General features: G+C 39.9%; 1 protein-coding gene across 2 annotated transcripts in view; it reads left to right on the top strand.

Moving 5' to 3' along the window:
- RRM2B (ribonucleotide reductase regulatory TP53 inducible subunit M2B) overlaps positions 1–19296 on the top strand; it is a 37426-nt gene that overhangs the window by 4037 nt on the left and 14093 nt on the right. Inside the window, exons 1-6 of one of the 2 annotated variants that reach the window (XM_077943943.1) lie at positions 4038–4069; positions 4727–4882; positions 11196–11312; positions 12259–12392; positions 13131–13225; positions 18726–18859. In XM_077943943.1, the coding sequence (XP_077800069.1) occupies positions 4841–4882; positions 11196–11312; positions 12259–12392; positions 13131–13225; positions 18726–18859 (522 nt within the window). In that variant the 5' untranslated portion in view covers positions 4038–4069; positions 4727–4840. Of the gene's footprint in view, positions 1–4037; positions 4070–4726; positions 4883–11195; positions 11313–12258; positions 12393–13130; positions 13226–18725; positions 18860–19296 lie in introns of those variants that run through there. The other variant, XM_077943942.1, reaches the window with a different exon arrangement.

Below are 19296 nucleotides of genomic sequence, written 5' to 3'. Positions count from 1 at the left end.
TAACTGTTCCTTGTCCCCTTGTCCCAAATTCAAATTTTTAGCAAGAATAATTCATTCTACTTCTGAATATCACTTAAATCAATTTTTTTGTGTGTTTCTAGTTCAGGCAAGAGATGGGTAGTACAATAATCTTTTCATTGTTCTATCTGCCTCTAATTTCTCTTCTAATCTAGCAATGTTTCTACAAAAGCAATCTTAAAACATACATCTGATTATGTTATTTGCCTGATTAAAAACCTTCAGTGGCTCCCAATAGCATACATGTTAGAGTTATTAGATGCCAAAGTGTTTTATATATAAGCAGCCCACTTCGACCTGCTCCACAATTTTTTAAAAATCAGATTACTACTAACCAATTTTGCTCCTTTACTAACCCTATAAAAATATAGATACCCATGAGCTTTGAAGTTTCTGTGGCTAGTAGGCTGCTCTCTCATGCATCCATATATTTCTTTTTGTTTTGTTTTGTTTTTTGAGATGGAGTCTTGCTCTGTCGCCCAGGCTGGAGTGCAGTGATCTTGGTTCGTTGCAACCTCTGCCTCCTGGGTTCAAGCAGTCTTCCCACCTCAGCCTCCCAAGTAGCTGGAATTACAAGCATGCGCCGGCACGCGTGGCTAATTTTTGTATTTTTAGTAAAGATGGGGTTTCAACATGTTGGCCAGGCTGGTCTTGGACTCCTGACCTCAAGTGATCTGCCCGCCTACCTTAGCCTTCCAAAATGCTGGGATTACAGGCATGAGCCACCACACCTGGCCAGCCACCACATCCAGCTGGCACTGATATATTTCTGTTCCCACTAGAGGCTGGGTGAGGTGGCTCATACCTGTACTCCCAGCACTTTGGGAGGCTGCAGCAGGAGGATCGCTTGAGGCCAGGAGTTCGAGACCAGCCTAGGCAACATAGCAAGACCCCATCTCTACAAAAATTAAAAAAAATTAACTAGGCATGGTGTCATGTGTCTGTAGTCCCAGCTATTCTGCAGGCTGAGGCAGGAAGATCCCTAGAGCCCAGGAATTTGATGCTGCAGTGAGCTATGATCATACCACTGCACTCCAGGCTGGGTGAAAGAGCAATACTCTGTCTCTAAAAAAAGAAAAATTTTAAAGCTCGAAAGTGTAGGTGATACATTATGGTGTGGAATATTCAAAACACTTGGGGCTTTAGTCGGTGAGCCAAGTTTAAAAAAGTTTGACCATATGGCAGAAGATTAGTAAAAATAAATGTAAATAAATGTATGTGTTTAGGCTGGGCACAGTGGCTCACACCTGTAATCCCAGCACTTTGGGAGCCTGAGGCAGGTAAATCACCTGAGGTCAGAAGTTTGAGACCAGCCTGGCCAACATGGTGAAACCCTATCTCTACTAAAAATGCCATAGTTAGCTGGGCATGGTGGCGGGCACTTGTAATCCCAGCTACTCAGGAGGCTGAGGCAGAAGAATTGCTTGAACCGGGAGACGGAGGTTGCAGTGAGCCGAGATCATGCCATTGCACTCTAGCCTGGGTGACAGAGCGAGACTGTCTCAAAAAAAAAATGATGTGTTTAAGTCACATAGTTTAAGGAATACACCATTTTCTTATGATTCCTACCTTTAGCCAATTTTCAAGTACCTGTTTGGATTGCTTTGCATAATAAAGCCTCTACTGTATTATTGTCACTATAAATATTGTTTTTTCAATATTGTTTGGCTTTGGAAAAAAAATTAAAAGCTTGGTTCAACTCTGAAAAATCCATACAAATGGTTACAGGGTTTTAAATTTTTTTTTTTTAACTGCCTATTTTTCACTCTCATGGTATTCTTCAGTTAAGCAGAGATACCAAGAGACACTTTCATCTGAGGTCATCCAAAAAAAAAAAAAGAAAGAGAACCTGGAAACACAAGTTTATGCATTGATGATTTGCTGATTTCCTTTCTGTACAGTATAAAACATTTGTTTTGGTTATTTTTATTACTATTTTAAAAGGATAAAAACATTTAAAAGTGAAATTTTCTCCTGGTGTTTGTGACATTAAGGGGATCACAGAGTTCACTGGGAAGTGTTCTCTGCTGCCTTTTAGGTTTCATCTCCTCCCATTGTCCCCCACTACCATGAAGTCCAGACTTCTAGTTCTTCAAATAGAAAATGACTTCTAATTCTTCAAAAATGTCACATACCATCATACCTTTTTTTTTTTTTTTGAGATGGAGTCTTGCTGTGTCGCCAGGCTTGAGTGCAGTGGCGTGATCTCAACTCACTGCAACCTCTGCCTCCCAGGTTCAAGTAATTCTCCTGCCTCAGCCTCCCGAGTAGCTGGGACTACAGGCACGTGCCACCACACCCAGCTCATTTTTGTATTTTTAGTGGAGAGGGGGTTTCACCACATTGGCCAGGATGGTCTCGATCTCTTGACCTCATGATCCGCCCGCCTATGCCTCCCAAAGTGCTGGGATTACAGGCATGAGCCACTGTGCCCTGCTCATCATATCTTTTTTCACATTGTTTTTTTCTTCTAAAATATGGGTTCTTAGATTAGGTCCACAGATGGTACTCTGGAGAGCCTAGAGTTCCAAGATGCATGACATTTCTGAAGTTGTATTTACATGTATGTTTGTGCACGTATCTAAGCATTATGAAATAATATGTCATCTCTAGCCCAGCTCAAGGGTTGATGTTGGTTAACCTCCTTCTCTTCACATTGCAAAATCCTTTGTAATACACTCCTAATCCAGCTCCTCCTCTTAATAGTCTACAGGTTTTCAGGATAGAACAGGAGAATGTATATACAAATGTGACTTTCATTCTAACTTAAAGGTACTAGTCTTCAGCAGATCATTTATTTATCATCATTTAAAAACTTCATTCATCATCAGGGCATTTGGTGCTGAAGAGTGACTACTTGTGGTGTCCTTCCCAACTTTCAGTAACAAAAGTATGGAAGTTCCCAACTTTCATACTTTCAGTATATCCCAAATTTCAGTAACAAAACTAGCAAAGGCCAGGAGTTTGAGACCAGTCTGGGCAGCATAGCATGACGCCCATCTCTACAAAAAATTTAAAAATTATCCAGGCGTGGTGATGTGTGCACATAGTCCTAGCTACTTGGGAGGCTGAGACAGGAGGATCACTTGAGCACAGGAGTTTGAGACTGCAGTGATCTGTGATCACACTACTATGATCTATATACTCTAGCCTGGGTGACAGAGCAAGACCCAGTCTTAAAAAAAAAAATTACTCAAATATTTGTGGAATGAGTACCAACTAAGTGCCAGGTACTGTGCTAAGCACAGGGATTCTACAAGGGGGAAAATGGTTTTTACTTTCAAGAAGCACAGGAAACTATAGACAATTAACAGGGAATTACATTGCAATGAGCTATGTACTTATATCTAGAACCTAACCCAGGCCTTTGGGGTAATATGAAGAGGGGAAAATATGATTGATTTAGTGGTTATTGTGTTGTGTCACTGATGTATTGAGGTCCTATGTTAAATTACAATTTTCTAAAGGTACCTAGAAATCTGAGTACAGGAAGAAGAGAAATTAGCAGCCCATTTACTTAGCTAACATGCTTGGCACGATCCTAAGTTCTGGGAACATCACAACAAATAAAAATTGGTTCCTCTTCTCCAGGGCTCAAGTGTTGTATCTGAGGAGGCCCACACCTTTAAACAAATAGTTAAAATCAAGACAATCTGTACTGTGATGGCAGTAGGTATAAAGCATGCAAGTCCCCCGGTATTTGCATAGCCTTATGCTTGTATTTTGGGCTTTCTTCTTGCGAAGGCTTAGCCTCCTCCTCTATAACACTTGCTTTGGTGAGGTGACAATGGGTGGAGGCTGGAGTAAGGAACATAATGGGCCTGTCACAGTAGAGAGAGACAGTTTTGGTTAGGAGTCTAGAATTTGTATGTGTTCTAATCCTGGTTTATACATGTTTAGCTTATTGGTATGTCCTTTGTGTATACTCATTCTCATGCATGTGCGACTCTTCTGGTCCTCTTCTGATGTTCCCGCTGACTATTTTAAATATATCTACATGGCACCATTTGCTCTTAGAGTGCAGTCATATTTTGAAGCAGTATGAATACAGGTTTGTGTTTCTCATTTTATTCACAAAGCTTTGAGACAGCCCACAGTGAGATCATATGCAGTAATGTTAAAATGTAAATAGAAGTAACAAATTGGAGTATCAGAAGGTTAAGATGAACAAAGGTTAAGTTGTAGGTAATGAGTTTTCAGATAAATATTATAGTATTTCAGTGAAGAGCAGAAAGAAAAAACATTAAAATAAAGTAGCTTATACCAGTAGCTTATTCATTCCAGCATTCTATATCAGAGAGACTCTAAAGGGACATTTTGTTCACAAACTTAGAAATTTGTCCATCATGACATTTATGGATCTAGCTTTCTACTTATCCTCAAACTAGCAATAATTACAATAATTTTTGAGTGCTTATTGTATACCAGGCTTTGTTTAAAGCACTTTTAATCATCAGAATAAACCTATGAGGCAGGAATTACTTTACAGCTGAGGAGACTGAGGGTTAGAGAAGTTAAGCAGCTTCCTATGGTGACACACGCACTTCCTAACAGTATTAGTCAGCTACCAGGTAACAGTAAGGATTCAACCCAGGCAGACAGGCTCTCAAACCATTGCCGTCTCCCTGACTTCCCTAGATGTATGTTTAGGTATGAATAAAGGAGAAATGTCTATATAAAAAGCATGTTTGTACTTTATTTTTCAAAGAGATCATCTTCAGATACCAACGACAATGAAATAAAGTCAAATGAAGAGCCCCTCCTAAGAAAGAGTTCTCGCCGGTTTGTCATCTTTCCAATCCAGTACCCTGATATTTGGAAAATGTATAAACAGGCACAGGCTTCCTTCTGGACAGCAGAAGAGGTACGTGGCATTGCCTTCATGAGCATTCATGTCCTATAGTGCAGTGTTCCCTTCTTGTTTTACAGGATATTGAAAAACTTTAACTTATACGTTGAAGAAGATCAGTTGCAGAAGATAAGTTTTGGAATTACTGAGACTAAATACGATGTTCTCAATGTTTTAGTTTAGATTACTATCTATAAACTAGTTTTCTGCTGCAACAATGGCATCTAATTCTCCCAGATTTTTATTTCCAATGTATTAGAACATTTTCTTTTTTCTTTTTCTTTTCTTTTTTTTTTTCTTTTTGAGACAGAGTCTCACTCTGTCACCCAGGCTAGAGTGCAGTGGCACGATCTCGGCTCACTGCAAACTCCACCTCCCGGGTTCAAGCGATTCTCCTGCCTCAGCCTCCCAAGAGCTGGGATTACAGGCACCCGCTGCCACGCCCGGCTAAGTTTTGTATATATAGTAGAGACGGGGTTTCACCATGTTGGCCAGGCTGGTCTCAAACTCCTGACCTTGTGATCCATCCACTTCAGCCTCCCAAAGTGCTGGGATTACAGGCGTGAGCCACCGCGCCCGGCCAACATTTTCAAATTTTAAACAGACTTTGAGTTTGATATGGCCAAGTAAGACTAGTCTCACTAGTCTTATAAGGTCGGCAGAATAAGTAAAATTGCAGCTTTAGTCAAAAAATGAGTGAAAGCTGGAGCAACTCTGCTTCCAACTGAGAGACTTATCTGATTGTACAAAGGGAGGTGCTGCATGAAGAGTTTGATCTTCAAACTCTTCATGGACTCACTCCTGAGTCAGCCAGGTGGAATTCACAGTGCTGCTCCCAGTTTGGCCGTGCCCTCAGCTACATCAGACGTGACAGAGTTGCCACTGAAAGACCAGCTGTAGAATGCTTTCTGTTAATTCCACCTAGGAGATCAGTTGAACACAGCAAACTAGAAAATATTTGCTGGTTGGTAAGGACAGTGGTCATGAAGATGATTGCCCTGTAGTCTAACTGAACAAATAGTTATTGTCTTGATCTTTGATGGGTGTTACCTGTACAGCACTCTTGTTCTGTATATGTTTGTATATGTATCTTTTTAGATAGATGTATCTATTTGGATAGATAGATTTGAATCTATCTATTTTTTCAAGAAGTTAATTCTATAAATGTTAAATACATGCTGTTAAGAATGCAGGCTATGGGGTCAGACTGCCTAGGTACAAATCCTGTGCCACTACTTACTAGATATGGGACTGGGAAAGTTGCATGACTTCTCTGTGTATCCTCATCAGTAAATTGGGCTAGTTGTACTTGGCTATTTGAGTTGTTATGAGGATTAATGAGATGTTTAAAATGGTAGTTGACACTTAGTAAGCACTAAATAAATGTAAACTATTATTTTATGCACAGAAGGGGGAAAATTTAACTGAGAAATCAGAAGGCACCAATGTTTGAAGTTCTATTACACTAATTTTACCCATATGCCATCTTTGTTACATTGTAGTGTTATATATTGTCAACATCTTTGTTATATTATAGTTGACATATACAGCAAAAAACCAAACCACACAAAAACAAACACCCAATATTTTCATACTGGGTCATAATGCTCGACACACCTGACTGTCCCTAACTGTCTGTGGTTTTTAGAAAGTTTTTTTGTAAGATACAGTTCAGAGAACAAGTGGAATACACAGGTGGCTTTTTGGTTCATCATGTTAAAAAGGTACTTAGGATTCTTAGGATTCTTGAAATTCATTTGGAAATTAACTTGCATCTTTTAGCAAAGATAATATGTGACCTGTAACAAAGAAGCACTAATTTTTAAAAACTGAAATCTACAGGTTGATACATGTTTTTTAGGTAATTATAGGAAGATTCAAATACGTATTTTGAAGATAAGTCAAACACATTTTTAGTTCCACATATTTTTCATTTACAAATTATGTAAATTACCATTTGATAAGCTTAAATGGTTGAGCTTAATTCTTAAATATGGCTGATCAACAGAAACCCTGATCAAAAGACAAAAATCTGGGGTTTGGGACTTTTTTCTTTAAAGCCACTCAGGCAATTACGATAATTATATAGTTTGGAATCAGTATTTAAATGATGAAATTGAGAAGTTGCTCAAATAAGAAAAAGCTAGGCAGGAAGGAAATATGACTAATGTAGTGTAAATAAAGTTTACAAGACCTTTGAAAGTGAGTGTTCAAAGAGATAATTTTAATATTTAAAAGGAAGCATCTTACAATATTAACATTTAATATCAAACATATATTTTATGTGGCTCACACCTGTAATCCCAGCACTTTGGGAGGCTAAGGTGGACAGATCACTTGAGGTCAGGAGTTCGAGACCAGCCCGGACAACATGGTAAAACCCTGTCTCTACTAAAAATACAAAAATTAGCCAGGCGTGGCAGCAGGTGCCTATAATCCCAGCTACTCAGAGGTTGAGGCAGGAGAATCGCGTGAGCCTGGGTAGCAGAGGCTGCAGTGAGCCAAGATCATGCCACTGTATTCCAGCCTGGGCAACAAAGTGAGACTGTCTCAAAAAAAAAAAAAAGTGAGGGGTTATAATATATTAGAATGAAGAAGATGTCCTTCAGTTAAACCTAAGTTGAGCTTTTAATAGAATAGAACTTGATTTTTAGGTTGCATATTAAAAGATGAAGACAAATGTTTCCTCCACCCTGCTCCGTTGTATCCCCAGTGCTTAGCACAGTGTCAGGTGTGCAGTAAGTGCTCAGCAAACACTTAAAGAATAAATTAATGGAAAAAAGGGTTTGGAAAATAGCATAAGTACTCAGCAAACACTTAAAGAATAAATCAATGGGAAAAAGGGTTTGGAAAATAGCATGTTATTAAAAAGTTGGGACATTAAGTCCTTTTTGGAAAGGTCAAAGAGATTGAGGCTTTGTGTTTTTTGTTTTGTTATTGTTGTTGTTTCGAGACAGAGTTTCTCTCTGTTGCCAAGTGGCACAATCTTGGCTCACTACAACTTCCGCCTCCTGGGTTCAAGCGATTCTCCTGCCTCAGCCTCCCAACGTCCCCTGGGCTGGAGTGCAGTGGCGTAATCTCAGCTCACTGCAACCTCTGCCTCCCAGGTTCAAGTGATTCTTCTGCCTCAGCCTCCCAAGTAGCTGGGATTACAAGCACCTGCCTCCATGCCCAGCTAATTATTTTTATTTTTAGTAGAGACGGGGTTTCACCATGTTGGCCAGACTGGTCTTGAATGCCTCGGCCTCCCAAAGTGCTAGGATTACAGGCATGAGCTACTGTGCCAAGGTGAGGCTTTGTTAGAGTAAATAGAAGAAAGGCAAAAGACAAGGACAGTTACATATTTCAACTGTTTATGAAGTTAATCCTGAGAAATATTTAAAAGATTTTTTCTGACAAAATTGAAGCAGGATAGTTTCTCTGATCCCTTCGCAGGTGGGAACTGGAATGCACATGCTGGAGCTAGCTGGCCGCTTTTGCGCTGGCAGGGGCAAACTCCACTCACTTGAACCCACTGTGCTCAACCCCTTGAGGGAGGGAGCATGCAGGTGAGCAGGTGCAGGAGCTTGGGCAAGTTCTTTTGGGCACCAGCAGGAGCAAAACTCCATGCAGGCCTCGTGGCAGTATCTGTGGGGAGTACCCACAACCCTTGAAGACCCAGAAGGAATGTGTTATAGTCAACTCTCTTTTAGTTTTTGCTGTCCGTGGATGGCTTGTTTTAACAGTTCAGTGGGCCCTCTGCCTTTTCACATGAAACAGTTGGTCTCCACCAGTGAGGGCAGAGGGTCAGTGTGACAGCCTTTAGCATCCACACCTGTGGCACCCGAGCTCTTGTTCAGCATCCAGGAAAAATCAGATTACATGAACAAATTGAAGGGTGGTGAATACAGAGGATTTTATTGCTGATGAAAGTGGCTCTCAGTGGGAAGGGAAGCTGGAAAGAGGATAGAGTGGACTCCTCTCCAAAGGATGCTGTCAAGCTGTCCCTCTGAAGTTAAGCTGCTTCTCTCTGATGTTCAACCATAGTCTCTGGCATCCAGCTGCTTCTCCTCTTCTCCTCTTCTCCTCTCCTCTTCTCTGCTGGTAGAGCCTGGGGTTTTTATGGGCATAGGGTGGGGTAGCAGGGCCACGGATGGTTTTGGAAAAGGTAACATTCGAGTGGGAGAACAGGAATGCATGTTGTCACTTTGGGCTGCAGTTCCAGGATTGAGGGTGGAGCCCTCGCCGGGGACCACCTTCTTCTGCCCAGAATTTCCCTGCCTCCTGTCCCTGTCAAAATGATGTCTACATATGCTGTGTGATGCTGTTTGGAGGTGGAATCTTGGGAGGTAATTAGATCATGTGGGTGGAGCCCTCATGAATAGGATTAGTGCCCTTATAAGAAGAGACATGAGAGATATGATCTCTCTCTGCTATGTCAGGATACAGCAAGAAGGTGGCCATCTGTAAATTAGGAAGAGGGCCTTCACCAAGAATCCAACTAGGCTGGCATCCTGATCTTGGGCATTTAGCTTCCAGAAATGTTAAAAAAGAAGAATAAAAGTATGCTGTTTAAGCAACCCAGTCAATGGTAATTTGTTATAGCCCCCAGAACTGACTAAGACAGGGTACATTGAAAGACAATTTTTGGCTGGGTGCAGAGGCTTAGGCCTGTACTCCCAGCACTTTGGGAGGCCGAGGCGGGCAGATCACTTGAGCTCAGGAGTTCAAGACCAGCCTGGGCAACATGGCAAAACCCTGTCACTACCAAAAATACAAAAAATTAGCCAGGCATGGTTTTGTGCGCCTGTGGTCCCACCTGTGCCTCTGGAGGCTGAGATGGGAGGATTGCTCGAGCCCAGGAGGCAGAGGTTGCAGTGAGCTGAGATTGTGCCACCGCATTCCAGACTGGGTGACAGAGTAAAACCCCGTCTCAAAAATTTAAAAAATAGACAATTTTTAAATTGTAGGTTTCACCAAATTCTAAAGTATATCTCCCTTAATTCCAAAGACTAATTCTAATGAACATTTTCAAAAATATTTCCATTCCCAATGGAAACCATGCCTACGTATAAACTGCTTGGGAGGCTGAGGCAGGAGAATGGCGCGAACCCGGGAGGCGGAACTTGCAGTGAGCTGAGATCCGGCCACTGCACTCCAGCCTGGGCGACAGAGCGAGACTCCGTCTAAAACGCAAAAACAAAAACAAACAAAAAACCAGATTATTGGTCACCTGTGGTAGCTCACACCTGTAATCCCAACACTTTGAGAGGCTGAGGTAGGAGGATTGCTTGAGGCCAGCAGATTGAGACCAGCCTGGGCAACATAGTGAGACCCCGTCTCTTTAAAAAAACAAGACAAAGCCAGGTGTGGTGACTCACGCCTGTAATCCCAGCACTTTGGGAGGCCGAGGCGAATAGATCATGAGGTCAAGAGATCGAGACCATCCTGGCCAACATGGTGAAACTCCATCTCTACTAAAAAATATAAATAATTAGCTGGGCATAGTGGCACCTGCCTGTAGTCCCAGCTACTCAGGAGGCTGAGGCAGAAGGATTGCTGGAACCCAGGAGGCGGAGGTTGCAATGAACCAAGATCATGCCACTGCACTCCAGCCTGGCAACAGAGCGAGACTCCGTCCCAAAACAAAACTCAGGTTGTTACCTGCCTGGCATTACTTCTGGATATAAAAGTAGACTGATTACCTGGCAGTAAAGTAGCAGCTACAGTTGGTTAATAGGTGCTTAATTAGCTAACACCATAGCAAATATTGTATAAAATGTTAAAGCAATGACTGTTGAGAATCATTAGCTTATTCACTTCAGTGCCTTCTTGACTAGTTTTTATTCTCCCTACTCCCCTTTTAGCCCTTCTTTCATTTGCTCTGGTGCCACTAGATTATGTTAATTTGGATATTTTTAAAGTACATCCTGGCCAGCTTCTTAGCCAGAAAATTTGATTCTGTTGTAATTTTTTAAAGATAAATTTTATTGTGTATGTTTAAGGTGTACGACATGATGTTATAAGATACATATATATAGTAAAATGGTTACCATGGTGTAATAAATTAACATTTCCTTTGCCTCATGTAGTTTAGCTGTTCCCCCTCCCCCACCAAGAGTAGCTGTAATCTATCATTTAACAAAAATTCTCAATATAATACACTTATTAGCATAACATTTTTGTTCTATTTCTTTGCAATGCTAACATCTTTCTTTTTCCATAGTTTACTGGTAGTGGGATATTCCTACTTAACTTTACAATGGAAGTTAGTTTCCCAACAGTTTCCCAAACACGTTGAGAAGAACTTAACTCCAAATTAAAATTTTTGAAAATCTTTTTATTCCAGGTCGACTTATCAAAGGATCTCCCTCACTGGAACAAGCTTAAAGCAGATGAGAAGTACTTCATCTCTCACATCTTAGCCTTTTTTGCAGCCAGTGATGGAATTGTAAATGAAAATTTGGTAAGATTTTTGCTTGATTTAACTTTTGTTCTCCTTTAGCAGTTAAATGATGATAATGTCATTAAGATTATTAAATTGAGCCAGAGGAAAGATGTCTAAAAAATGAACTAGATGAAGCTTAACTCTTTAAATGTTTTTCTGATGAATTGCTTATCCTTTGACCAGCAAATGTTATTAAATCAAGCATAAATTATACCAATCAAAACTATTTACAGTGCAGTAACATGAGTTTGATTTTTACCCTCAGATGGTAAGCTTAATAGAGAACCTGCACTTTAATAACCTTTGGAGCTCTGTAATAGAATACTGGGTTCTGGCTCCCCATTTTGAAACTTAACTATGGTTGATCAGAAGGCATAATTTCTTTTTAAAAAGAATAGAAAGATAGGCCAGGTGCGGTGGCTTATGCCTGTAATCCCAGCACTTTGGGAGGCCGAAGTGGGCGGATAACGAGGTCAAGAGATTGAGACCATCCTGACCAACATGGTGAAAACCCATTTCTACTAAAAATACAAAAATTAGCTGGGTGTGTTGGCACGTTCCTGTAGTCCCAGCTATTTGGGAGGCTGAGGCGGGACAATTTCTTGAACCCGGGTGGCAGAGGTTGCAGTGAGCCAAGATGGCACCACTGCACTCCAGCCTGGCGACAGAGTGAGACTCCATCTCAAAAAAAAAAAAAAAATGTGTGTGTGTGTATATAGATATGTATGTGTGTATATATGTATATATATGTGTATATATATACTGTGCAACTAATTTACCACGGATAATTGATGGATAAACAGTACTGCCTAGGATACTGCTTAAAATAATCCATAAGGTCTTTCTGACCTGTTTGTTATGTGACAGGCAGTTTTTAAGTGATAATGCTGATGTCCGGATTCTGATTTGCAGTGTTTAATGAGAGCCTATAGAACTGGATATGTCTGTTTCCCTTTCTTCTTAGGTGGAGCGCTTTAGTCAGGAGGTGCAGGTTCCAGAGGCTCGCTGTTTCTATGGCTTTCAAATTCTCATCGAGAATGTTCATTCAGAGATGTACAGTTTGCTGATAGACACTTACATCAGAGATCCCAAGAAAAGGTATTGTTGGGATTTTATTTACAAAATATTGCTTATGGCTTGGTTATATTCAGATCAGAATTTATTCCAAAATTCAATGTTAAGGAAAGATTCAAGTATGGAAGTTTCTGAGCATAATATTTTCTATTGCTTAATAATGTATTGAGTTTAAAAAAAAACTTGTTATAGAACCAGTTAACCTTTAGATATTTTATCTTTAAGAACTGTTCAGTAGCATCTTCTGTTTAGAAACTGAATACTCAGATTTAGCTGGTTTTGTATGAATCAGATTCAAACTAATAATTTGAGTTTTATTTCTATTTTATGGGCATGTAAAAATGTATAAAAACTGCCGATCTGGTATCATACCATAGAGTTACAGTTATTATCTCTGATTAAGTTTAGTCCAATTAAGAAAAACAAGTGAGGCCAGGCATGGTGGCTCAGGGCTGTAATCCCAGCGCCTTGGGAGGCCAAGGCAGGTGGATCACCAGGTCAGGAGATCGAGACCATACTGGCTAACACAGTGAAACCCTGTCTCTACTAAAAATACAAAAAAATTAGCTGGGTATGGTAGCGGGCACCTGTAGTCCCTAGGGAGGCTGAGGCAGGAGAATGGCGTGAACCCGGGAGGCGGAGCTTGCAGTGAGCCAAGATGGCGCCACTGCACTCCAGCCTGGGCAAGAGTACAAGACTCTGTCTCAAAAAAAAAAGAAAAACAAGTGAATAACTTTGCTGTTCATTCTTTTGTTTTTACAGGGAATTTTTATTTAATGCAATTGAAACCATGCCATATGTTAAGAAAAAAGCAGATTGGGCCTTGCGATGGATAGCAGATAGAAAATCTACTTTTGGTATGTGGCTCTAATTTATATATGATCAGATTTGCCTCAGGTGATATGACAATATTTTATGTGGTGTGACTAGCCAGTACTAATCAAAGTTACAGCATGGAAAAGGAGTACAAATATCTCAAATGCACCTTTACCAAAATCATTATTCCTAATAATTAATTAGAAAGTGTTGGTAAAATAAAGCTGTTATCTATTCTACTTAATAAGTTGGAAGTTGAAAAGTTAAGATGTTAGTGCATAATGACAGTTAAATAGGAGTCAGTCATATAGCAATAACAAGAGTATTATAGCAATTCACAGTTTGTACCTGGCTTTTAAGTTTATTTTAGGAATTTTTATTTTTTTTTTAGACAGAGTGTCACTCTGTCACCCAGGCTGGAGTGCGGTGGCGTGATCTGTGATCTTGGCTCACTGCAACTGCTGCCTCCCAAGTTCAAGCAGTTCTCCCTGCCTCAGCCTCCTAAGTAGCTGGGATTACAGGCACCTGCTACCATGCCCAGCTTATTTTTGTATTTTTTAGTAGAGATAGGGGTTTCACCATGTTGGCCAGGTTAGTCTTGATCTCAGATGATCCGCCCACCTCGGCCTCCCAAAGTGCTAGGATTGCAGGCATGAGCCACCACGCCTGGCCTATTTTAGGAATTTAAAGCAAGTGAAAACTTAACATTTTTGAGGAAACAAATATCTAGTTTCTCAAAAACTAAAGATTAGTGTAATCAACCAGGACAAAAAAACAATTTGTAATAACAGGCTTATTTTTCATAGGTAAGCTAAATGCAAACACCCTTCTGGCTGACTTGAGATCCCATAGCATTTTTTTAAGGAAGTGTATCATATTATGTCTTACACATAATAGTTGCTCAATAAATATTTACTACATTTAATTAAAATATTTCTATCTTTCATTTGGATAGCTCTAAGTACACATCTCATTCTTATCTGTTTTTAATTGGTGTTCTTTACTTTTTGGTTTTATTCATTATGTGAGGAAGCAAGTCTCAAAATTTTTGGTCTCAGGCCTCTTTGTACTCTTAAAAATTATTAAGAGCTCCAAAGTGCCTTTACTTGGGTAGGTTATAGGTATTGATATTTCTGCATTAGAAATTAACATTGAGATAATTTAAAAATATGTATTAGTGCATTCTAAGATAGCAATAATCAACCCATTACATTTTAATACGGATAACATTTTTATATAAGTTTCTGTATTTTCCCAAAAAAAAAAAAGGATAGCATGCTTTTAAATTTCTATAAATCTTTTAAATGTCCGACTTAATAGAAAACAGTTGGAGTACCATATCTGCCTTTGCATTCGATTTGTTGCAGTGTATATGTATGTAGTATATGCCTCATTTAAATACATATTATAGTTAGAAAAGGGAGAAATATTTTATTTAGCTTTTCAGATTATTATGAATATGTCATGTAGCTTCTAGAAAATACCATTGTAAAGTATGAGAGACTGGTAGTTAAAAAAAATAAATAATGCCTTAATGTTATTATGAAAATAGTTTTGACCTCACAGGTCTCCTGGGTCTGTAGATCTCTCAGGGACTCCTGGACCACACTGAAGAACCAGTGATGTAGTGCATATATGGGCCAGCATGTAGTATACCAGGGATGAAGCAGATATGTTTGCCTCCTTGCCTTCAGTTCATTTCGAAAATGAGAAAGGCAGCCGGGCATGGTGACTCACGCCTGTAATCCCAGTGCTTTGGGAGACTGAGGTTGATCACTTGAGGCCAGCAGTTTAAGACCAGTCTGGGCAACAAAGCAAGACCCCCATCTCTACAACAAATTTTAAAACTAGCCAGGTATGGTGGCATGCATCTGTAGACCCTGCTACTTGGGAGGCTGAGGGAGGAGGACCACTTAAGCCCAGGTGTTTGAGGCTACAGTGAGCTATGATCCACTGTGCTCCAGCCTGGGTGACAGAGCAAGACCCAGACTCTAGAAAAAAAAAAAAATTAAATAGGAATGAGAAAAGCACTGGTTCTCAATATATGTAAAAATCATCTGGAGAATTTGTGGAAAAACTCTTAAGAATCCTGCCAAAAGTGATGTAGGAGGCCCAGATGGGACTGAGAAATCTGCATTTTTGTATTCAGTTGATTCCCTCCCAAGGAGCTTCAGAAACACTATGGGAAATGCTGGCTTTAGAGAAAAAAGAAGGGAAAAGGCAGAGTGTTCCATATACACTGAAAATACTAGTATGGACAAGTAGTGATGAAAAATGATGAGCAGGCCCACAGAAAGCATGTATTTCATGAACTACCCAAGAAGGACAACCTAGAAATAGAGAAAACAGAGAAGGCTGGCAGTCACTATGTAACTACATGAGGACTCCAGCTAGATTCTTCATATTGCTTAATCTCAAGGGAAACCCCATTTCGGGTTCTAATTTAGGGTCTCAGAGGAAAGAACATGTTCTAAAATTGTGGAGGGGGAGTTGAATGAATGTAGAGTGGAACAGGGAAAGGGGAAAGGGTGAAGAGTGCATTGGTGACTCTCGTTTTTGGGAGTGGAGCTAAAAGACAGTAACATGGAAATATCGCCTTGCTTTGCTGCACACTGTTACTTTCCTTTAACCAGCTGAGGAAGTGCTATTTTATGAACTGATTGGGCTACCTGCACCGTTAGTAGCTATAAGTTGACAAGGACAGCTCATTCATCTGGCTTAGGGTTTTGCCTAACATTTTTGGTGACCTTCTTAGTGCCTTTTGCACTAAGATCCAGCATAGCAACTATTCTTTCCTTATATCCAGACTCTTATAAGCCTTTATTTTTAGCTAAAGAGAAACTAAGAATATTTCTTAAAAAATTATTAGTTTGTCTGAAAGTTTATGTTATAACAAGATTCAATTCCTATAGAGCAAAAATTTTCCTTATTATATATCTGTATAGATTTTTAAAAATTGAGACATCTTGTTTAATTTTTAAAATATTTTTAAAGAACTTTAAAATATATAGATTAAAACTTAATATATGTAATGAAATTTTATTTCAAGCCTCAAAAAATATTAGCTACACAATCTTAGTACATTGCCATCATAGAGGTCAGCTGTATCTTAAAAATATATCCAACCTTCCCCTCTCTAAAATGAATCATGAGGCCTTTACATTCACTATAGTTTTTAGGAGAAATGTTCTGGAACCCTCTTTTTATTTCACATATATCTCAAAAAATTGTAAAATGTGCCACCTGTAATCCTTTAATCTTCTCCAAAAAAGAATAGCCTTCTATAACTATGTTATGATTTTCATTCTTTAGTATTCACATGAATGTATAGCATGGTTACAATACCAATTTTCCACTAGGCACGGTGGCTTGTGCCTATAATCCCAGCTACTTGTGAGGCTGGGATAAGAGGATGGCTTGAGCCAGAAGTTCAAACCAGCCAGGGCGACATAGAGAGACCTTAGCTCTAAAGAAATAAAAAAATTAGCCAGGTATGGTGACGCACGCATGTAGTCCCAGCTACGTCAGAGGCTGAGGTGAGAGCATTGTTTGAGCCCAGGAGTTTGAGACTGTTTGAACCATTAATGCGCCATTGCACAACAGCCTGGGTGACAAGAGCAAGACCCCACTCTCTAATAAAAATAAAAATATCAATTTTTCTTTTATTCACGTTTGTATTTAATTATAGTCTACTTTCCTTACAGATAATTATCCTTTTGATGTTACCTTAATGTCAATGAAAAATGTATCAATAACTATAAGTTATCCTAATAGTAAGATAAAAGATACAGTAAGTTATATGTTAAACTAATGACAAGTCTCTATCTTAAGAATAGTGATTATGCTGATGATGATTTTTGAAATGGGCTCACTCTGTTGCCCAGCTGGAGTGCAGTGGTGTGATCATAGCGCACTGCAGCCTTGACCTCCTGGGCTCAAGCATTCCTCCCACATCAACCTCCCAGGTAGCTGTGACTACAGGTGTGCACCACCACACCCAGCTAATTTTTAAATTTTTTGTAGAGATGGGGTTTTGCTATGTTGCCCAGGCTGGTCTCTAACTCCTGCATTCAAGTGATCCTCCTTCCTCGATCTACCAAAGTGCTGATATTTCAGATGTGAGCCACTGCAGCACTTAGCCTAGAGTGGATTTTAATGTCTTCTCTCATCTAGTACTTCTATAGGTTCCAATGAGTCAGTTCAGGACTTGTTTATTTATTTATTTATTTTATTATTTTATTTTTTTATTTTTTTGAGACGGAGTCTCGCTCTGTCACCCAGGCTGGAGTGCAGTGGCCGGATCTCAGCTCACTGCAAGCTCCGCCTCCCGGGTTTACGCCATTCTCCTGCCTCAGCCTCCGGAGTAGCTGGGACTACAGGCGCCCGCCACCTCGCCCGGCTAGTTTTTTGTATTTTTTAGTAGAGACGGGGTTTCACTGTGTTAGCCAAGATGGTCTCGATCTCCTGACCTCGTGATCCTCCCGTCTCGGCCTCCCAAAGTGCTGGGATTACAGGCTTGAGCCACCGCGCCCGGCCTAGGACTTGTTTATTAAGTGACTTCTTTGTGTGTGGTCCTGTGACATGTACTGAGGTATAAACCGTGATGTCATCTATGAAAAAGGTTTGTAATGCACTCAAGCACTCAGCTGCCTGTATCTCACAGTCTAATAGACCAAACCTTTCTCCTTAGACATATATAAATACTTTTCTCAAGCATATGCAGTGTGGTGACATAAGCACCTTGTGAATGACCTTTTGGGTTAGAGCTCTGATCATCCTGTATAATGTCACAGATATGCTGCCACTGTAGACAGTTTCTTAATAGGAGATGGATTTCTATGAAGTCCTTGCCTAACAATGAGTAACCTTTAAAATTGGCCCTTTCGTATTTAGCAGAAAACGTACTTTTGCTTATTTTATGGTGATATTTTATCTAATAGATATACTTATTATCCTCAGTTGGGCTTATCTATTTTTTTTAAATTGCAGATCCATGCCAATGGTTTTTGAAATGTTTGCAGATGGTCTGTAAGATACCATAAGTTTCTGAAAATATAAACTTAAGCAACCTCTCCTACTTTCAGAGGAAGACACTTGTCATAAAGTCTACCTTCTACTCACCAGTCTAGTACACACACACATATGTATACATACTGCACACATATGCATGTACCTGCACTCACAGTCATGTGTGGGGCACACATAAATCACCTGTTGTTTTGAGTATGGAAGGTCCTTCTTTGTCCAGACACCAAGACCTATAGAAGTCCATTGTCTGACAGAGGATTTGAAGGAGGCATACCTTTCTGCTCCAGTAGGTAGAGGTGGCACATTTTCTCCTATGGAGATCTTTGGCCATGGCACTAACTTGTGTATTTTGTTTCTTTGCAAACAGTCATGGTATTTATTGATATATATACACCATATACATCAATAAATATTTATTAAATTTATTTATCAAATATACATATTTGCATATATATATGCAAATGTTTGCGGTATCTGATATTTCAAAAACTGAAATGATTTTATGTCTCCCAGGGGAAAGAGTGGTGGCCTTTGCTGCTGTAGAAGGAATTTTCTTCTCAGGATCTTTTGCTGCTATATTCTGGCTAAAGAAGAGAGGTCTTATGCCAGGACTCACTTTTTCCAATGAACTCATCAGCAGAGATGAAGTAAGGAGCGGAATGTTTTTCTAGCTATATTTGTATTCATATTTGATGTTCATCTATTTTTCTTTTCTATCTTTTTTTTTTTTTTTGAGATAGGATCTCATTCTGTCACCCAGGCTAGAGTACAGTGGCACGATCATGGCTCAGTGTAGCCTCGCCTTCCCTGGACTCAAGCAGTCCTCCCATTTCAGCCTCCCTCGTTGCTGGGACTGTTGCAGGTGCCTTCCCTTGTTGCAGGTGCCACTACACCTGACCTAATTTTGGTATTTTTTTTTTAGAGACAGGGCTTCACCATGTTGCCCAGGCTGGTCTTGAACTCCTGGGCTCAAGCGATCTGTCTGCCTCAGCCTCCCAAAGTGCTGGATTACAGGCATGAATCACTGTACCCAGCCCATTTATTTTTCTTTCTCCTGAAAAATGCTATGGTGACATAGGTATCC

This window comes from Macaca mulatta, chromosome 8, assembly GCF_049350105.2.
Source record: "Macaca mulatta isolate MMU2019108-1 chromosome 8, T2T-MMU8v2.0, whole genome shotgun sequence".
Taxonomy (NCBI): Eukaryota; Metazoa; Chordata; class Mammalia; order Primates; family Cercopithecidae; genus Macaca; species Macaca mulatta.
Note: the sequence above shows the minus strand (reverse complement) of the source record. Positions and strands in the feature narration are given on the sequence as shown.